We start from the raw sequence: 20,423 nt of genomic DNA, 5'->3' as shown, positions 1-20,423 counted from the left end.
GGGTTTCTCTCTTGATAAGAATAAGCTAAAAGGAAATGTTACCTGTGTCATTAAATCTTTAACAATGTGATATTGACAGACTTGAGTCTTTCTGTATTTTTAGCATTTTTAGATTGCATTCATGCTCATTTCTTGCTCTGGATGTGAGCAAGCCGTGTTCCATTAGTCACTAACTGATGTCTGGGTGCGGGGAGGAGCAGTGATTTGTCTGTGTCCTGTGTGCATTACAAGGGCATCTTCAACGTTATGAATTAAACGCCATCTTACTGCATTACAAGTATGGAAACCAGACTGCCAAAGTAACGGCATCTTGAATTAATATCAGTGCTTTAAAAATCTCAAATATACGCCCACTCTTCAGTTCATCTTTCTGGTATACAGTTTCAGAGATGAACTACTTAATTTTGTAGTGTTTTGATCCTAAATTTTTATATTCAGTCATATTTTAAAAGCAGAAATGCTCCATCTGTTTTTTTTTCAAGTTTCCTATTACTTATGCTTAACTCCCATTTTTTTCTCTAAACAAGCCTTGTGTACTTCTCCTGTACAGTAGATACGGGCACAGGCACAGGTCTAGGCACAATTATTATGGATTATAGATACTGCAAATGTGAACATGAATCAGAGATTAGCACTGTATTTTAGAGGCTCACTTAAATTTATTCCACTAAATGGTCCTTAGGAGATCTTGACAATAATTAGAAATATGGGTACTCTCAGCTCTGTTACCAGTCTTCACCAGTTCATGGGGGAATAACAAATGGAATTAACCTTTAATTTAGGTCTTTAGGTCCTTCATGCACACGGGACCAGACTTTCAGGTGTTCAGGCATTGTGTTGAGCTCTTCTAAAAATCTGGCTACTTATTTGGTGCCAAACTGGGAGCTGACCCCATTTGAAATTCCTATATAATACCTCCTAAGCCCTGCTTTCATCTACCATGAAAAAACGATCAATTCACAAGGGCACAGATTCCTAATCAAATGTTGGCACCGCTTCTTCTGAGCACAGACAGCTGCCGAAAGGGTCTGCAGCTATCGGCCATCTGTGCTACAGGTAAAGCTCACAGCTGCTTCAAGCCTGGGGGCAGGCTGCCCCTGGTACTGCCTGCAGGGTGGGAGAGGGGACTCTCTTCAGTGTCATCATATGCCAGGGCCTGGCGCTCCCAAGGCTGGTCCAACTCCTAAATAGTGCTCAGAGGGCACTGTACCTTCCCTTGCAAGAGCACAGTTTGGCCCAGGAGCAATGACTGACATTTCTCATTTTCCGTTTCCTGGTATTCCTCCTGGCTACAGCAATAGGAGCAAGGTGCAGATGAACATGGGCTGTGCAGGTCTGTATCCTCATATTGTCCAGTATGGTGCGTTGTTAAGTGGTTGAGTCTCCATCCCTGGAGTTATTTAAAGAACGGATAGATGTGGTGCTCGAGGTATATATACATGGTATAGTGATGGACTTGGCAGTGCTAGGTTAACGGTTGGACTCGATGATCTTAAGGGTCTTTTCCAACCTTAACGATTCTATGATTCTATGATTCTATGATTGTTGGTACCAGCACTGCCTCTCCCACCTCACCTGTGTTTCAGCCTTACTCAGACTTCTTGGCTTGCATGGCTAGGCTGATTCCAAGATCCTTTTGCGCTTTCTCACCACTCTGGAGTAGGCCGGTGGAATTACAGAGGTCTGAAGCCAGAATCTGAGATGCTTATTCAGATCATCAGGTCTACAGAGTGGTACTCGGTCCTGCACCCAAGCCCTATGACTGTTGTATATCAGAATAAATATTGCAGAACTTGAACTGCTATTTGGAGATCTTGTGGTGAGATTTGAGACTTTCAAGAATGAAACACCACAACACATCCACATTGTGACCCTTTAGAAGCTTTATTTTTGAAAAGCAGCAAAAGTTTGGGAAAGCTATGGGACAATTCCTGACCTGGCAGAATTCTTTTAATTTCAGCACAAGAAGTGGAGCCAACAATTCTTACCAGCTGGGGATCTGCCCACTTACTCTTTCTAAACCATACCTCAAGTAAGTGCGTTGAGGAAAAAGGGTAGAATAAAGTACCTTGTATCCAGATATTCAAGAAAGCCTTCTTAAAAAGTCTCTCCTTATTTGAAATTATTCTGTCAGAGCCAAAAACAATGCATTAGAGTTGGAGAGAAAATATGTATGTAAAAGCCTTAAACTAACAATAAAAGTATTTCTTGAAATCCTCCTCCTACTTTTAAACTCCTTTCAGTCCATCTGACATTTCAACAATATTACACCAAAAAAAAAGAAAAAGAAAAGAGGGTGGAGGGATGGAGAAGCCTTTTAAATGCATAATACTGAGGCAAGGAAAATATGGCTTGTTCAACATTAACCTTGACAAATTCGTGCTCTTGTCATTTAAATGAATGAACCTTTCTAGTGTGTAGCTTGCTGGACCTTGGAAGCAGCAGTGAGGAAGGACTGTAAAAATGACGCTCATCTCTCAAATTATTTTTCTGAGTAGATGAATGATTTCAATGCAACCCAAATAAGGATGAATCTGCGCACTTGAATCACCTGTTCACAGCCAATGAACTTCCGTGTGAAACAGTGCTTACCCTCCTCTCTTGCCATGTATTGATCTAAAACATCTTTCCTGAGCCTTCTCTCTCCTTTGCCTCCTACAGGCAAAAGGTTAGAGTTAGATAATAGTATTAATTTTCCAGACATCTGCACATGTTTTAATAGCCTTTGGAAGGTTTGAAATGGTTTCTGTTTGACCACCACAGGGCTAAAATGCTATTAAGACTTAGATTGTAGCAATACATAACAATCATAGCCCCGTAGTTCAACCTGGCAATAAAAAAGCTAATTTATTTTATCGGAGATTTAAATTAATGTGATGAACTCCTCTCTCAACAGGAGCTGTAACACCACTTTTACAAAAATACCATGGCCCTGCATATTTTCAAAACCAGATAAAACACTTGCGACAAACCTTGTGTATTTATGCGGTCTGTGTGCTTTTTGAGTGTTTGCATGTGTGTTTGTGTGTTCACATAATACTACTTACCATTCCTGAGACCATGTTGTTTTTTCTGTCATATCTTCATTCTTAGCCTCATTTTTTTCTATCATCTGACTCACAGACTCAGCAGGAGGAAAGTGATTAATAGATCCAGGGCAGTCTCCAGTGTTAGCCTTTTTTTTTTTTTACCATGCGGGAACTGGAATTTTCTTGTGGGTAAAAATTATTACTGGTTAGGTAAATTGAGTTTAAAATAGCCTTTAAAATAGACATATGCAGTTAATAAGGATATTTTTGAAAATCTGTAAAAGAAATATTTAGAGCTCAGACGGTTTTCATTTCCAACTATATGCTAGAGGAAAGCTTCAGCTTATCCCATTATAAAGTGATAAAGTAGCATTTGATGGCAGCAGCTTCTGTGATAAAATGATCATGGCAGCACTGAGAATGAATCTAATAAGGGAATTGATCTGTAGATTCCAATTCTGTAAGAGCCAACATCGATCAACATAAATGTCAATAACAAGATCGTACTGAGGTCTGCCTAATTCCTTTAGATGATTTTGGGGCATAGTCAGAAAGTGAATGTGAAAATGAAGTTTAAACTGTAGGAATCACAAAGACAAAGACCAAAATTATATTGTGCTGCCAGGAATATCACTGACTGTCATACTATCAGCAATTTAGCAGCGTGTTGAAATTAGTGAGTAGCATTTAATCAGATAATGATTGATAATGCAATGCCTGTTATATAAGTGAGACTGAAACATCAGTACTTTTCACCTCTGTTTTTGTGTTAAAGCGTTTCTTAAATACAGTGAAATAATAAAAAACAGCCCACCTTTTTAGTGCCAAAGCATAGATAGCATGTGTAGGGCATGCCATAAAAGATTAATGGTATAGTTCTTCCTTGTCACAGGAGTTCAGTATAAAGTTGTTTCCTAGACTGATTCTGACCATGCTGAAATGTTAAGAGAAAACGGTTTTGTTTGTGAGCAATGTAACAAGAGAAGGTGTCAGGATGTGCAGGATTCTGCCTTTCACTCCTTGACGTTCCAGAATTCATAGCACCTCCATGATGTTGGCACTCATTTAGCAAAGTGGAATTAACATATTAATTAGTATTAGATCAATACAAAGGTATTTACAAAAAGCATTTATTGTTTTGTACCAAATTAATAAGAAACAAAATACAAATATGTACTTAATAAGAGGCTTGACTCTTCGACAACACTGTTCTCACAAAACTGCTGTTTTACCATGCTCCAAGGAGTCTTCCATGAGCAAGCTCATTGAAAACATTTATTTCATTAATTATTTACATTCTGACTAGCTGATTACTGGGTCATTGATGTAAACTGTTGACTTTACAGTAATTACAAACCACAGGGATCTTTATACATACATTTTCCTAAGAAATTAAATTAGCTCATTTTGTTATTACTGCAATATTTACAGACTCCTACCGTACTGCTATTAAAATGAGAACTAACACTTTGGAGTCTCAGAGCTTGAAAACACTGATAGACTTATAAAATGAAAACTAGGATCAGAGAGGATTACTTTGTGTCTTTCAATGTAACTTTTATTTAAAGCAGTTTATAAAAATTAATAAAACTAAAGGATTTGGAACAGGAGTAATTTTAGGCAACATTAATATGTTGTCAACTCTCTGAAGAATATAGAGAGATTATGTTATTTATGTTTATGCATCAAATGTCTGCTTAATACCTCCCAATTTATACCCTAGGATATAAGTTTCCAACCTTCTGAGTTACTCTGGAATCTTATTCACTGGTTTTTGCTATCTCTGGATGGCTTGATAATAATGGAGAGCAGCAAGCCTGGAAAATCTGAAGCAGATGCAAGTGAAACCTTTGTTTTATTTTTTGTGCTGGATTTGCCTTGTTAACAGGATTTTCTGATGTAGTTTTAGCACCCTAATCTTCCACACAAATATTTGTAATAGCATACCCTTGTACTTTGTCTTGGATGTTGTCAGTTAAGTCTTAGTAAACTCGCCTGGAGGATTTACCAGCCAAACTGACAAACCACTATTAATACTGGGTTTGAATTTAAAGCCTAGCATCTTCTGTATCACCAGGCTTCTAGGTTTTTTAGCAAAGTCAGCCTAGTAGGAGGGAAAAACAACAAAAACAAATGGAAAATATCAAATTAGAACTTTCATGGAAGTATTTTTATTAGATTATTGGAAAATTCAAATCCACTTGACTTGAAATTTCTGGAATAGCTGGAAACTTCCTTTTTTTGTACTAAGAACAGATTTAGCTTACTGAAATGTATTTTACAGTTAATCAGTTTAATATTGATTTTATGTATAACTCTGCCCCTTGTTACCACTGAGCGATACTGCAAGTTTGTGATTGTTTCCTGTATTTTACACAGCTGTAGGTAAGACCAATAAATAACAGTCTCCAACTGCCTGCTCATAGCACTGTGAGAGTTATCCTGGGGTTCACTTACTGGGTATTAACACCCTCCTCCCACCAAAAATAAATCCAGCCATCTGTAGTGGTAAGTCTCCTGTAATACAGCTGTTGAGAACCATAGCAGCAACATTTAGGGCAATAATTTTAGTTAACCTGTCAGACAGACCTTAAGAAAGAACAGAATATTAAATATGAAAGACAACATATATATTCATACTAAATACCATGGGGTATAAGACTTCTGAGTTGCATTGCCGGTTTCAGACTGAGCTGGATAACCTTCCATGTTACAGGCTTTTGCCAAATATCAAGTATCTTCAGTAACAGCTTGGTCTGTTAGAAATGGTGCCTGTAGCAACAGAGAAGCAGAAAAAATAGCATAGTGTGATGCATTAGCTTTACAGTCAGAAGTTATATGTGCTTGCCTGCACAGAGTTGTATTAATAACTTCTAGAGGTCTAAGAAGTGATAAGCATGTAGTTATTTTGGGGAAGGGAGGAGTACTTTAAACGGTCAAAGGCTGTTTGTTTCCCACTCCAATTTGATCCCCAGTCCTGTACGTGGTTAAATACGGCCCAATGGTACGAGAAAGGAGTTACTTGACAACTTGACTCCATATCACATGTTCTCCTAAGTATCTCCTGTGACAAACTCCTGTTACCCATATTGCAGAGCTTTATTCCCTTTCTCTAGGAAGTGTTTCGCAGCAAAAGAACAGGGCCAGAACAGAGCTCTGGTGAACCTCTAGTTGCTCCTGTGTTTCACTGATACTTTGCTTTTCCATGGCTGCTACTTGATGCAAAATTTTGGTGCACAGGTACAGATTGATTGGTTGTGTTTGCTATATGTGCAAGTGAAAATATGAGTCTAAATATTTGTTGCAAAATAATCCCATATAGTCAAACCTGTGTGTTTTACCTGTAATGTAACAAATAAGCGTGTAACAAAGCGTGTAACAAATTTTGTAAAGGAAAGATATAAATCCAGAAGCATAGAATTATTGAACTGTTATGTTACTACCAGTGAGTATGAACCAGTGAGTATGAACGCGGACTCAGAATGCTGCCCTAATGCTGTGAGCGAGAAAAGTTAGTATCTGGATCTCGTGTTTCTTCCTTTGAAAATGCTGATTTTTTAAAAGCCCCCACCCACCACCCTGGAATACCAGTTGTTTTCTTAAGGAATAACAGTTGTTTTCTTATTTCCTCATCCTTTAAAGTTTCGTCTCTTTTTAACGCACTTGTGAAAATCTAGAGAGACATACACCGATATGGATGTTTCTGTGTAGCTTATAAGATAAGGCCATGTTTTATTCCCAGAACTGGCACAAAAAATCTCATTATTAACTGTTTACTTCTGGGCAGAAATACAAGAATATGATTGTGCATAGGGGACCTTATTTCATGTAAAGGCACTACTGAAAAGTGGTAAAAAGGACAGGAATGTTTCTGTACATGCTGTATTCTGCAGCTGAACCACCATAATGCCAGACTTCATGTTCGTCTCAAATATTTATAAGAAATAGCCACAGTCAGAAGTGACTTCACACTGTTAGGATAAATGATGATTGCAAAGCAAATTATTAGAGAATTAGAAGGAAATAAGCACAGCTGTTTCCACAGTGAAATGTCCTTGAAATTACCCTAAAGGATCTAGGTATAAAAAGGAATCTGGGATGGCATATACCATGCACAAGAACTCTGCTGGGAAGCTGCCTTTCTTCACATGCAGTAAGTAGCTGGAAAGATGAAGGCAAGTTCCCAGCCAAGCTGGTTAACTAGTGGAAAGTGCTCAGTATGACAATTGCTATTGCCATTATAAACTGTGAAAATGGAAAGAATAATTTTCTTTTACTACAAAGTTAAACATTGATGGCCATGAATTTCTGTTTATAGGAAGTGACTAGTAGGAGACATAATTCTGGATTTGCTATTAAATATGTAATTTCCAAGAGCTGAAAAAATTATTATAATTTTATTTTCATGACATCAATTATATGCAATAAACCATCAGGCACTGCTGTATGTGCACAGTATACAATTGCAAGTACATTTCCTATGTTAGTGATTATTAGAATTAAATAAAATGGAAGCATCTTTTTACAGCTTTCGTTTTTGCTTCATATTTGGCTGTTTTATGTTGACAACCACTTGTTCTGCTCTCTTTAGAAAGCAGAATTACCATATGTCAAAAGCATATGTATTACAAACTCTGATTTTTCTAAAAGCAAAATCTATTTCTACTTTCAGAGGTTTTATTATTTTTCCCTTATACTTAACTTTCTCCTTTACTTCAGAGGATTTAGTGTATGAGAAGTTCACACTTCATACTTTGAATAGCACGTGTTCTTAATCTAGGTAACTTCTGATGGAATAGGTGAAGGATATTCTCTCATCTCCAGCTGAACATCCCCTCTGCAACGTATCTAAGGACTAAAAGAATCAAGATTTAGTTTCATAACAGATTATATTTCTTCATAAACTAATACTATGTAAATTGCATACCTAATCATATTTTTTTCTTTCTTTGGTCTGCTATCTCCTATGGCGTAATGGAAATGTAGTAGAGAGTACTATATTTCTGTAAGACCTTTGAAACTAAAGCTCATCCTAGATGTGATTACTTCCTAGCTGCACTCTGCTTCTGATGGATATGACAGTTAAAGATGAACAAGGGAACAGGAAGAGTGAGACAGGTCAGATGACTGTGAAAGAAAGTCAGCTAGAAAGAGCTCTTGTCTTTCATGAGCCTCTGTCACACCTATAAAGAGATCACCATATCAGCACTCTTCTTGTGTTGCACATTTTTTTGCACGTTTTTGGTCGAGTTGCTAAGACTTAACTCATTTAGTACAACAGGGGTAGAACTGGAGCTGCCTGTGGACTTGAGGGGAATCTTCTTTGTGCAGAGAATGATGAAAAATGAGTGGTGTGAAGGCTGCAGAAAAGGTATCCCCTGCCACTCCTATTGCAATGGTCAAGTTATATAGGAGAGCAGTCCAGAGCATGCCTGTTCAGGTTTGTGATGCCCAGGTAACAGCAGAGATGGGAGGAGGCCACGCGCACCGAACAGACATTTACAGCTCTGGCACGGAGCACCAGGATGAAAATGTCTCCTTAGAACCTAGAGAGAGAATTTCTTTCTTGTGAATGATGGACTTTGGCTCATGTGAGAAAAGCAAAGCCAATTGATTTAATAGCAATTAACTCATCCAGTATTGGAGAGCCGTGTACAGTTTGGCATAATTCATTGAAAATTGTTCTGGCAATGCTGCAGGCCATTAGGCGTTTCAAAACGGAGATGGGAACTGATAGATATTCTGCACAGATACAGTCAAGAGGCACAATAGTTAGGGGAGTCTCTCTGTAATATTGCCTCATGCCAGCAGGCAGTAGCCTTCTTTTATCTTCCTAGAAAGCCTTAATAAGGGTGCTGCTGGGGGGAGGGGGAACTGGCCTACTGTTTGATGGATTGGTTATCTGCCTGCCAGATAATTGTATTTCCTATTGCACTTGATATAATAGGTTTTCACCTAAATTATCAATTACTTTGTTTTTATTTTTTACGTGGCTAACGGGAGTTAATCTTGACATTGAGCCACAAAGGACACGGCCTTTTCTGCATCAGTCTCACAGGTGAAGGAGGAGCTTTTCTGCTACTGGCCACAGGCAGCCACAGAGAGGCCCTTTCTGCTCTGTCCTGGCCTTTGTACCTCTCAGCACCCACCTTCTGTAGAGACATGGGTCTACTCTAGCTAAGATGCTACGAACTTTTTAGTCCACACCTGCCCTGGCAGTGCTCAGTACAGGATAATTTCCGAGCAAGTTGGCCCAGCCCATACTGTATGCAAACCATAAGGGGTTTCTGTTCTGCGATCCAGCGCTCCTGATGGTTTCCTGTGTTCAGAGGGTCCCAGCCGTTCCCCACCATGTACAAATATTGCTCGGTTTCCCGTTATTGTTATATAGGGCACCAACAAATCGGGCAGGTGACTTGGATTTATGGTTGTAACTCTTCAGTTTCATAGATAAGTATTCATTTAAACCAATGTGATCTTTTCTGTGGAAGTCATTCTGTGCTGTGGTCTGCCTTTTGTTGCATTGCATCATGATAGCATCAACAGTGATTTTAATATTGTACAATTTTCAAGGCAGCAGTAACTCCTTGATCTAGTTCTGTGACTGCCATCTGAAAATAACCATAAGGGACACAGTACAATTTGCGTATCTGAGAAGAAATCAGAATCAAGATACATAGTTAGCACAATCTGCTACTTGATTTTAAGTGGATCATTAATGAGGTTTTCTAACAAATAGTAGAGTTTTTCCCATTTTTAATTAGAAATGGAGAAGGAAAAAGTAAATGAAAGAAAAAAAATTTTCTTATCATTTTCCTTTTGTAATTGGATGACTTGCTTCAGTGCTGTGTGCCTATATTTAATTAATGATCTCAAACTTTGTTATGCTGTTTGTTAATGCTAGTCATTGTGCTAGCCGTGTGTCTGTTAGGTTATTTGCATATGTGTGTGTGGGAGTACTCCCAATATGATGATCTTTTGTTTGATACAGAAATATAATCACATTATACATCCTGAGAAAACACTTTCCCTCTTTGTTAATCATTTTAGTCTGCTGATTCACCCTTGTCATTATAATATTATAAAGTCATAGAGTTTAACGCTGGCAAAGATGATTCAAACATAGCGTGACCCATGTGCAGCTCAGCCCTTCTGGTCACTGAGCCCCTGTGGAGGGAGCCCTGTAACTCTGAGCCATTTACAGCACGTTCTGCTGGGCTACGGCTTGTCACTGGCCAAATATTGTTTCTTTTTTCTGTGGGTCCCAATTGGGCTGATCTCTGCTCTTATGTCTGATATGGACAATAACAGCAGCACACTAAATTCCATTGGATGACGTTATAGGTGTATATTTAGTTTCCCTTATTAAGATGCATATATGTTCCCATTTAAGTAATGAAGTATTTAAAATGCCTTGCTGGAAAAATGGGAAGACAGCACTATTTCTAGGATACTTTTTTCTGGGAAAATAAATGTTCAAGTATAAATGTTCATCCATCTCAGATGTCCCCAGTTACCATCTGTAATGCACAGATTTGGCTATAGTAACTTCTGCTAAAATACCTATGGAAGCAAAAATCACGTGACTGGTTTCACTGGAGAAAGCAATTCCTTTGCAAAGACCAAGCACACCACATGTTCATAACATCAGTGGTGACTCCTGGTTCTGAAAACAGTGGAATTCTCTGGTGGTTCAACAATGCAGGTGGAATTATTGTCAAGGATAACGCGTGTACTAAGTCAGTATGTCAGTGAGTTTGGGAAGGCATTTTATCTGGAGCTTAAATCTTGAACAAACACCTGACAGTAACTCTAGTAATAACACTTTAAAAGGTCCACACTGAATAACTAGGCGATAAGCATCACTGATGTTGAAAAACACATAGCCTGGAGGTAGTTAATATTTATAATGAAAAGTATATTGGGTACTAAGTGCTTGTAGCATTTTAATCTATTCAACAATATACTGGAAAAAATACGTTTGTACAGAACGTTGATCATCATTGAAAATATTTTCCATAATCTGTCTGTGACAGATAGTACCTCCTGAAGAAACCTGGATGAATATGTAACTCTTGAGAAATTACTCCCAAATTTATAATTAGTAGCTTTTGAAAAAAATTGCTAGATTGTCTGGAAGAGATGCCTGAAGCACAGCCTGCAGATAACAGGCTGTAGGAACGGCCACCTGCTTTGTTCTCTAGCAGATGAAATTCTGCAGTGGGTACCAGGAGAGCAGGCTAGGGAGTCCTGCGTGACTGATGTTTCAGGACCCTGCAAAGAACTGTCTTGCCATTACTACTACTGCACAGTGTGGAAGGGCTTTTGCAGCTACAGGTTCTTTTTCCCTCTTTGACCAGGTTTTTTGGATGGACAGGGTGATGGGCCACTCATGCAGCCTCGACAAGTCTCCATGGTTTGCATCCTTCACAGAGTCCCCCTGGCAAAGCGCCCTGGCAGGGTCTGCACCATTTGTGCTTGTAGTCTCTCAGGCTGCAAGCCTGGAGAATTAATGGGAAAATGAAAACAGCCTGATCCAAAGTCCTTTTGTTTGGTTGGGGTTTTTTTTAAGTCCTTTTTCATTGATTTCAGTGGACTGTGAGTCAGATCCATACTGCCTGTTACATGATATGTTGGTCCAATGACTGACAAGACTGCAGATATTTCTTCTTTTGAAGTCATCGGCCAAGGCATTCACATAAATCATGACATGCATGAAATGCATGAAACTGCAATTAAAACAAATCAGGCTTAATGCACACTGAAATTCTTAGTAATTAGTATACAGGTGAACGTGGAGGAAAAGGCACAGGCTTAGCCATCCTTCCAAGCAAAACTGGAAAAAGAACTGTGTATATAATCGAACAGCATGTGAATATTAATGCACAAAATCCTCTGAGTCCCTAGTTCCCTGATGCAATTATTTTCTATTCACATTAATTGTTCCTAGCAGATGACATTAATGACTTTGAGTTAAAATGTGTGCAAGGGAGGCCTTCAGCAGATCAATGCTGTTTAAAAATAGGGTCACTTTCGCAATCATTCACTCAAGGTGTAACAGCTCGTAAATAAAACAACATTAACATGTTGATTGATTTATAAATGTTAATTTTGTAGTTCATTTTTATGCTTTTTTTCTGAAACCTGTCAAACTCTGTGGATAATGGTGGGACTCGTGTTCATTTGTCATTGTTGCATGTGAAGTAATGATAAGTTGCAAAACAGTGACTAGAAGAAAAAGTAGAGTTTGTTTTGGATGAAGAATGATCTGTTCTGCAGACAGGAAGTCTTGGACAAAGTAAGCACAAACAGCAACATTTCAAATTAGAGCAAATCTTCTTTTACCTCGGGGTCTTCATTTCCCTTGAAATTTAACAGCAGAGTTTGGAATTTTAAAAATGCTGATCTGCTGCTTATTTGACAAATGCTTATGCTTTGCTCATTCCCTTCTGCCCCCCCAGAAACTCCATTCACGCATCTTAGACCTCTCATCTGGGGATGTGATTTCAGAAGTAGAACGAAACAGAAGCCTGATGCAATCTCGAACTGCTGATGCTCAGATTCACGTGAGTTTTTGTGCTGTCCTTGTACCCCTTATTTGGAACCCTCCGTTTCGCCTCTGAAGTCTGATGTCAGGGATGAGCCATAAAGCTGATCTCTGAAGTGGAACACTGTTGAGGCAGATAACAATGCTTCTTCTTCCTTCTGTTCTCTGAAATTCAATATTGTGTCCTCAGTTGATATAGTAAGCAGATAGTGTCACTCTGTGCAAAAAAGCGTAAATCTTAGCAATGTCCCCAAGATACCTTTTTGGGTATTGATTACATCTCAGAATCTCTGAGAAATGGTCAAGGAGCTTTTTATTAAAGCCCATACACTGTATTATTCATCCTACTTTTATGATATATTATGTATGAACTTTTAAAAATTCATGGCCTCTGCATTTTTTTTTTTTTCAGATGGGGTTGGCTTTGTGCTTATTTGGCAAAACGATAGCCAGTGTGGCTTTCATGTTTCATTGTCAAAGAGAAAAGTAGCTTAAAAAACAAAAGTCACATAAAGATAGAGGGAAACAAAGAGGACAAGAACAGAACATTGAACCTGTGTGGGCCTTTGATCTTGAAGTATAGTAGTGTCAACAAAAATGTAATCTCTTTTGTAATACATACTTTAATGAAAAGGCATTGTTTCAAAGGTTCACAGAAATGCTAATGACCCTTTGCATTATATGTAATTAAGCCTTCAGGTTAGGTTTTTCTAATATAGAGTTTTGTGTCTTTAATAGTCTGATTCTTTCAATTTTATGTGATGTCTAGTAAAAAAATGTGTATTTAAATTGTAATACTACATTCAGGCCTTTTTGCTCTAATTTCATTAAAAGTAATGACTTAAGTCATGATTACAAAAAATTAAAATTTCACCATGTCAGTTAATAGACCCATATGCAAGTTAAATATATTTAATTAATGCATCATAAACATACTATTCAAAGTACTTTCTCTGATAATTTAGACAATAAAGGCAAATTGCAGGAGAAAATTCCACTCTCTCTTTAGTGATCTGAATGCAATCTAGAAATTGGGCAGATATCCTACTTCAGAATCTGTAATGGCATGGTATTTTTTGCACATTTTCTCATCTCTTAAACAATAAAGATGATTAGAGTAATATACTGGTTTTTTGCTTTGCTTAGATATCTCCATTTTTCCCATTGCTAAACCTGTAGGAGCAAATGCCTTTCTCCTGGACAGGCTCTCAGACTAGCTGAAGATGACAGAAAGGGAAGGCAGTACTTGTCAGTATGTTGTGATCTCCTCTTTCCTCTTACAGGAGGTTCTTATAGGAAAGGATTTTACAGGCATCCTTCCCTTAAACACTATGATGACTGGGACATAGCCTAGTATAAAGGGCAGAAATTTGACATGACATGTTTTCCCAATGCCACAGCTGAAAGGCAACGAAATAGCCAGAACAAGCAGATGCTGCCATTGGCCTCTCTACAGTCAACCTTACAGGGAATGACACCATCATAGCTGAGGATGCTGATGAGAGAGGGTCTCCCATGGGAACCACGATGTCAGAAATAAAGAGTAATTTGTCTCAACAAAACAAGAAAGTCTGTTTCAGAGCCAAAAACACAGGCATCAGCCTGCCTCTGATGCTGAAAGATGTATTCTTCCCAGAGCCAGTGGATTTAAAGGCTATTCCTCCTGCATCCATTTGACTTCCTAGGAGAACATGTACCAATAACTCCCAGAGGTGAAATGTGCTCTTGCTACCTCTAAATGATTTTCCCATTCATAGGTTTTGCCTGTGACAGAGAATAATGATTTGCCCTGTAGTTACGTTTGTCAAAAACAGCACATTATTATGTCAGTTGAGCAATGAACAGCTGTACTGATGAACTCCTCAGCAGTAAAAATTCTGCTCTCTTCCATTTAACTGAAAAAAGGTTCAACCCTAGTAGTAATAAATGGGAGGACATGGGGGAATAAATGGAAGAAATTAGCAGAAGGCCAACAAACATGTTAGTGTATGAGAAGTGCCTACAAACTGAGCATTTTTCCAGAGATTTGCATGAAGAGGCTGTGCCTACTGCATACGCAGTTTTGATAATTGTTTTGTGGACTCAATAACTTTAGATTTCTTGTGTCTTCCTGAATATAAAGGTAAAATTTTCATATAAGCAAAATTAATTTGGGGTGTATCTACATACAAAAAATCAATAAATATTGTTTGATCTTGCCTTAATGAAATCCAAAGCAAAGTTTTATGAAACAGAGTCATGTCACTCTGTTTGGTGTTCCTGGTAATTAAAAAGATGTCTGATTCTGTAAGGAACCTGGAGAAAAGCATAACAGAATGGTGCAGGCACTTAACATTAAAGAAGCTCTAACACTGTTAGGCACAAGAGTATTAGTTTGAAAACAAATTAAAGGCATCCTAGATACTCCTACAGAGGCTTAATATTTTACCTAAAGTGCTATCTGCTCTTCATTACTCTCTTCCTCAAAGCTGGCACTTAGTCACAGTCAGCTGAAATTGCATTTGGAGAGGGGCGATAACTACACAAGTACTAAAGGCAGCCATAAAGTGTCAATAAATTGCATAAGCAAGAGGCTTCAGCTGTCTGTGAGCGACACAAAGATGGATTGTCCTACGTCAGAGAGTTTCTTAGACAAAGCTTTGAACTAGATAGGAAACCAAAATTAGACTGTAATGGAGAGATTCCATTCTCAGTGGACATTCTGGTTGGGATACTAAATTAATTTACCCTGTCCAAGATGTACAGCCTCATCTGTTACATTGTAGGGCTATAATGCAGTTGTCAAGATGTACTTATATTCTTATAACTTTGTTTTCTGTATCTTACTGGAGCACGCTGCTTATGTACAAAGCATAATTCAAATAGACTCAGAATAATCTTTAACAAAAGAAGAGCAGAATACTAGTATTCAAGAATAAAGAAGAAAACATGGAGGATTGTGGATTTTTCCCCCAACAAATGAAAATGTTAGCAATTTTTAATTTACTTCTCTGTATTAAATTCACCAGATGCTAATGGCATAACAGGGAGGTGTTAAGTAGCTTACTTGCTTTTTCTTTGTCCTTCTTAATCAAGAGGAAATTAAATTACCTTTTTCCACCCATAACATATTTCTATTTCTTCTCATATTTTAGGAATGCCAGCAGAACGTGAAATCCAGTATACCTGTCTTGAAATGCCAGAGTCAATTAAATATGACAGGTCCTAGCCGGCTGTATCCCCGGAGCAGCTGCAGTAGCAGTGAACTCTCCCTCTCAAGTGCTTGCAGTGAATATTCCAGTGGTTCCTCCTACACTTGGAATGATGGAAAGACATGCAGCAAAAGGGTAAATCAAATTAATTTTCTTCATTTATTAGCTTAAGCTAATCTGAAACAAGATTAATTGAAAAGCTGCCTATTTCAGATTTTTTTTTCACTTTCTTCTCTCTTTTGTATTTAAAACAGTTGTCACTAAACTCAGTAAGGGTTTTCTCCCTGATCTCTCCCTCCCTCTCCCTCTTCTTGATTTTTTTTTTAACAATTCCTTTATCACCCCAATTTGCTCACAGTTTCCTCATTTATTCTGACATTTATTCTGTCTTTCACAGTCCAAATTGTTCTTCTCCTTTATCTTAATCCTTCCATTCATATTGTTCTTCCTACAGGTTTTAAATTCACTGCAGCCTTCACACCACTATGAAATCCGTTATTAAAAAAGAACAGTGCTATTAATAGCAATGGATGAAATGTAATGCCCTATGCAACTCCTAAATCTCTTCACTAAAATGGTAACACTTTTTATTAACAGCACTTGTAATATGTGAGTTTTATTTTGTTTTAACAGTCGTCCGTGAGCTGGGATAAAAGAATAAGCATTGGTTCTTCGCTCCCAAGCAATCTCTCAAGTCCTGTAGATGATCTACCTCCAACCCGTATCAAGGAAAACCATATCTTAGAAGGGCTGAAGAAGTTACAGAAGCAAAAAATATTACTTGAATCACCTTCAGTAATATCAAAATGGGGTTACAAAGATTGCATGAACTCTAATGAAGGAATATATTCCCCTGGAGTTAAATGTGGCAGCCATAATGAACAGACTCATTGTAAGCCAATGGAAATAGGAAGTATTTGCATTGAACATAAGAAGACTTTCTCTTATGATTCAGATTCACACGATGATGCAGATGACGACTCTTCATCCTTACTGTTGCTGCAGGAAGTACCAAGCAAAGACTGCAGGACCTATTGTAACAAATTAACTCACAGTGTTTCTGACAGTCTCTTTGACTGGGATCCTAATAGGAAACATTTGCCAGAAAGAAGTTCATATTTTAATTCAAAGGAAAGACCTGAAAAATTGACTAGTTTTGTCAGTGGATTCCAGGCAGAAGTAAAATCGTGCACCAGAGCAAAGCTGCCTGAGTTACAGTTAAATCAAAGCCATGCTGATATAGGCTGGAAGGACCTTAATTTTCAGCTTTCAGATACTGACGACAATGAAGTGTTGGATGAATTGCATATAGAAAGCAGTGATGAGAAAAGTCCATCAGATTTACTAGCAACTCCTTTTACTGAGAAGTACACAAAGACTTCTGACATGCTCAAAGTTACAGAGAATTCTCGGTTTGTATCTACTGACAAAGAGGAAAAACAGATATCTGCTCACTCAGACATTAGGCCAAAGACATGTAATTTCATTAAACAACAAAAGGTTATAAAAAAGACCTCTTCTGAAGAGTGCATTACCGTAATATTTGATGCTGAGGATGGTGAGCCTATTGAATTCAGCTCACATCAAACTGGAGTTGTCACCGTAACAAGAAATGAAATTTCAATCAACCAGCCACAAACTAGGTCCAATGCAGAATATACTGAACTTATACCTCAGGGAATAACCGATTTGCAGACAGGAACCAATGCTAGAAACTACACTGCTTTAGAAAGACTTGAAGATGAAACTGAGAAAAAGGCTCTTGAAGATAATACAGGGAATAACAATACAGTTGTCCCCATGACCTGCAGTGAATCTTCACGCTGTGGAAGAGTGACACTGCAAAATACTCCACGACAAAAACTAGTGAAGCCAGTGTATGATGTATCATACAAGGGCAATTCAAGCTCCACTGTGCATGCAGAAATCAATCAAAAGCCAAACTTGACTAAAATACCCAGCAGAGGTAAATTCTCTCCACAAAAAACTGCGATGACAGAGAGCGAGGAGACACCTGTAGCTCAACCGGTGGGCCCTGCAACCCTTGAAAAATCACCTGCTCTGCCACCTGTAAAGCTTTCAAGATTCAAAAAGGCACAAAGTCCACCTCATAATTTTGACTCAAAAGTCGACTTCCAGGTTCCAAAGCCCCCTGCCCACCCCCTGCCTGGCTTGAAACGTCCAGGCAGAGGCGATGGGTCAAAGTATCCAAAGAGTCAGAGTCCAGCATCACCACTGTTGCCTCAGCACCTTACAGAGCCCAGTGACTATGGAGAACCTCCAACCAGAGACTTTCATTGTGATTTAGCAACTGTAGAAGCCCGATCACCGTCCCCACCCCTTCCTCCAGGCAGGTCAACATCCCTGTTGATTCGACCTAATTATGCTCATTCACCACCTGTGGCGGTAAAGTTAGGAGGAGCTGGTCCCAGTGAAACAGCAAAAAATATACTGAAATCATCACCATTAAAAGGAACTGTGAACTCTGGCTTTCATAATCAATCTAGTCATGAAATGCAAGCAAAAAATGTATCTTCTGGGGCCAAAATTGAATTATCTTACCTTCAAGAAAATACAGAAGCAATTATGCAGAATAAATGCATATCTCAGCAACCCCATAGTGCATGCCAAGGACTTTCCAAAGTTTCCACAAAGCAAGTCTGCCCAAAAAACCCTAATCAGCTGGGTCTCCACAGGAATCATGAATTTTCCAACACAGATTTTCAAACAGCCAAGTCCTTTTCTCTAGGTTGTCCATCATTGGAAACAACTTCTTCACAAGATGCATATTCCAGCAAAAAAGATATTTCCAGTGACAGTGGGGTGGATCAGCCACAAAAGATGCCAAACATTCTCCCCGCAACTCCTCAATGTCATACAACAAGCACAAGTGAGCCTTTACTCTCTCAGGTAAACAATTCCCCAATGTCAACACTGTTTCATGGTAGTGACACTGCACAGGCTACCCAAAACTCTAATGAGAAAGGAATGAAAACCCGTCTCCCTGTAGGACTGAAATTATTTGTCAAATCTCCCCAGCTTCTCCGAAAGAGCTCTACTGTACCAGGGAAGCAGGAAAAAGACAGCATAAATGCAGCTTCCAAAAGTAATGTGCGTTCAAGTAAGTACAAGCAAAATGAATCTGTAAGGGTAACCACTAGAAGTGCAATGGATGCTGAATTAAAAGACTCTACATCTGATACCGAAGTAAAAAATAATTTTACTGTGGGACTTAGTATGGATACAGCATCACCTCATTCACATGAAAACTGTAACCTGGTGGTAGACAGAGTAGATGGATTAGAAAACAAATTAGTTAAGAGATCTGTTTCTTCTAGCAACAAGTCACACTTGAAGCCAGCTCTGGGCATGAATGGAGCGAAAGCTCGTAGTCAGAGTTTTAGCATTCATACAGGGGAAAAGCCATCTGCCCCTGTGACAGAAGGTCTCGGAAAAGTACGGACTCAGATTATTACAAACACTTCTGATAGAGGAAATTCTCTAACAAGGCAGAACTCAGCCATGGAAGGACTTCAAATCAAGGCCGTTCCTGGGTCAGCAGTGACACCAGAGACTCTTTCATATACTCCTAAACCCACAGAAAATTCTTATTCTAGACAAGGTTGTCTTGGAAATATGAGTAGTTGCAATAGCCAGCATGGAAGCCCAAGCAAACTGCCCTTCAGATCATCTTCAAAAGCAGACTTGTTTCACAACACTTCAAAATGTGATGGAAACAAACCATTTCCTCAGAAAGATGCACGCAGTCTATCCGTCCAGAGTGAGAAAAGCACTGAAAGTTTTAAACATGAAGCTCTAAGCAAAAAAAGTGTTCTGCCAGCAGAATTGGAGTTAGAAGCGTCAGCTACTGTATCTTCCAAAAAAATTTCATCATTTCAAAGCTCGGATGGAATGAAGTGTCCTCATAAACTGGAAACAACAAAGTCACGAAGACAGCAAATGTCTTTAAAGTTAGCAGAAGCCTCTGAGAAGGTTACCGATGTTTTGAGTTCACCAGCTCTACAGCCTACAATAGAGGAGAAAGTCATGTTATGCATCCAAGAAAATGTGCAAAAGGGTCAGGGACAAACCAAATCTCCCACTGCGGAGACTAAACAGAAGAGTGGGCCCTCTCTAGCTAGTTGGTTTGGCTTTCGAAAGAGTAAGCTCCCAGCACTGAGTAGCAGGAAAACTGATGTTCCTAAAACAAAGGTAGAAAAAAAAGATGCAAAAGTTTCAGGCTTTGGAATTAAGCAGGCAAAATTAGAGAGAAGAAAAGAAAAAAAGAAGACTGAACAGCACTGTGAAATAGAAAATGAAATTAACGGGAAAACAGACAATGGTGACGTTCTAGCTGATGTCATGGAGAGCAAAATTATGAAACCTTCACAAGACACGCCTGGTGAGATTGAGTGTGAACAAGTCAAAGGTTCCACCACAGCTACATACTCACCAAAAGACAGTTTTATGAAAGAGCTTTTAAACAGGTAAAACCCTGGAACACAATTTGGGATGTGGTGTTGTACACTGTAGCTTTACAGATGCTTAGATGCTAAGTTCAATGTATGTTCCTTTTAGACTAAGAATGCATAGTAGCAGTCTGTAGGTACACTATCAGGACTTTAATCTCTACTGGAAAAAACACCAATAATGAGA

At 38.6% G+C, this 20,423-nt stretch overlaps 1 protein-coding gene across 1 annotated transcript in view; it reads left to right on the top strand.

Moving 5' to 3' along the window:
• NCKAP5 (NCK associated protein 5) overlaps positions 1 to 20,423 on the top strand; it is a gene marked incomplete at both ends in the record, with an annotated part of 383,473 nt that overhangs the window by 304,039 nt on the left and 59,011 nt on the right. The window contains 3 exons of the mRNA XM_082314721.1: positions 12,491 to 12,595; positions 15,711 to 15,902; positions 16,401 to 20,254. Coding sequence (XP_082170847.1) covers positions 12,491 to 12,595; positions 15,711 to 15,902; positions 16,401 to 20,254 — 4,151 coding nt within the window. The remainder of the gene's footprint in view (positions 1 to 12,490; positions 12,596 to 15,710; positions 15,903 to 16,400; positions 20,255 to 20,423) is intronic.

Source organism: Platalea leucorodia (assembly GCF_965183815.1).
Source record: "Platalea leucorodia genome assembly, chromosome: 5".
Taxonomy (NCBI): domain Eukaryota; kingdom Metazoa; phylum Chordata; class Aves; order Pelecaniformes; family Threskiornithidae; genus Platalea; species Platalea leucorodia.
The sequence above is the reverse complement of the archived record's forward strand: the minus strand, read 5'-3'. Positions and strand labels throughout refer to the sequence as shown.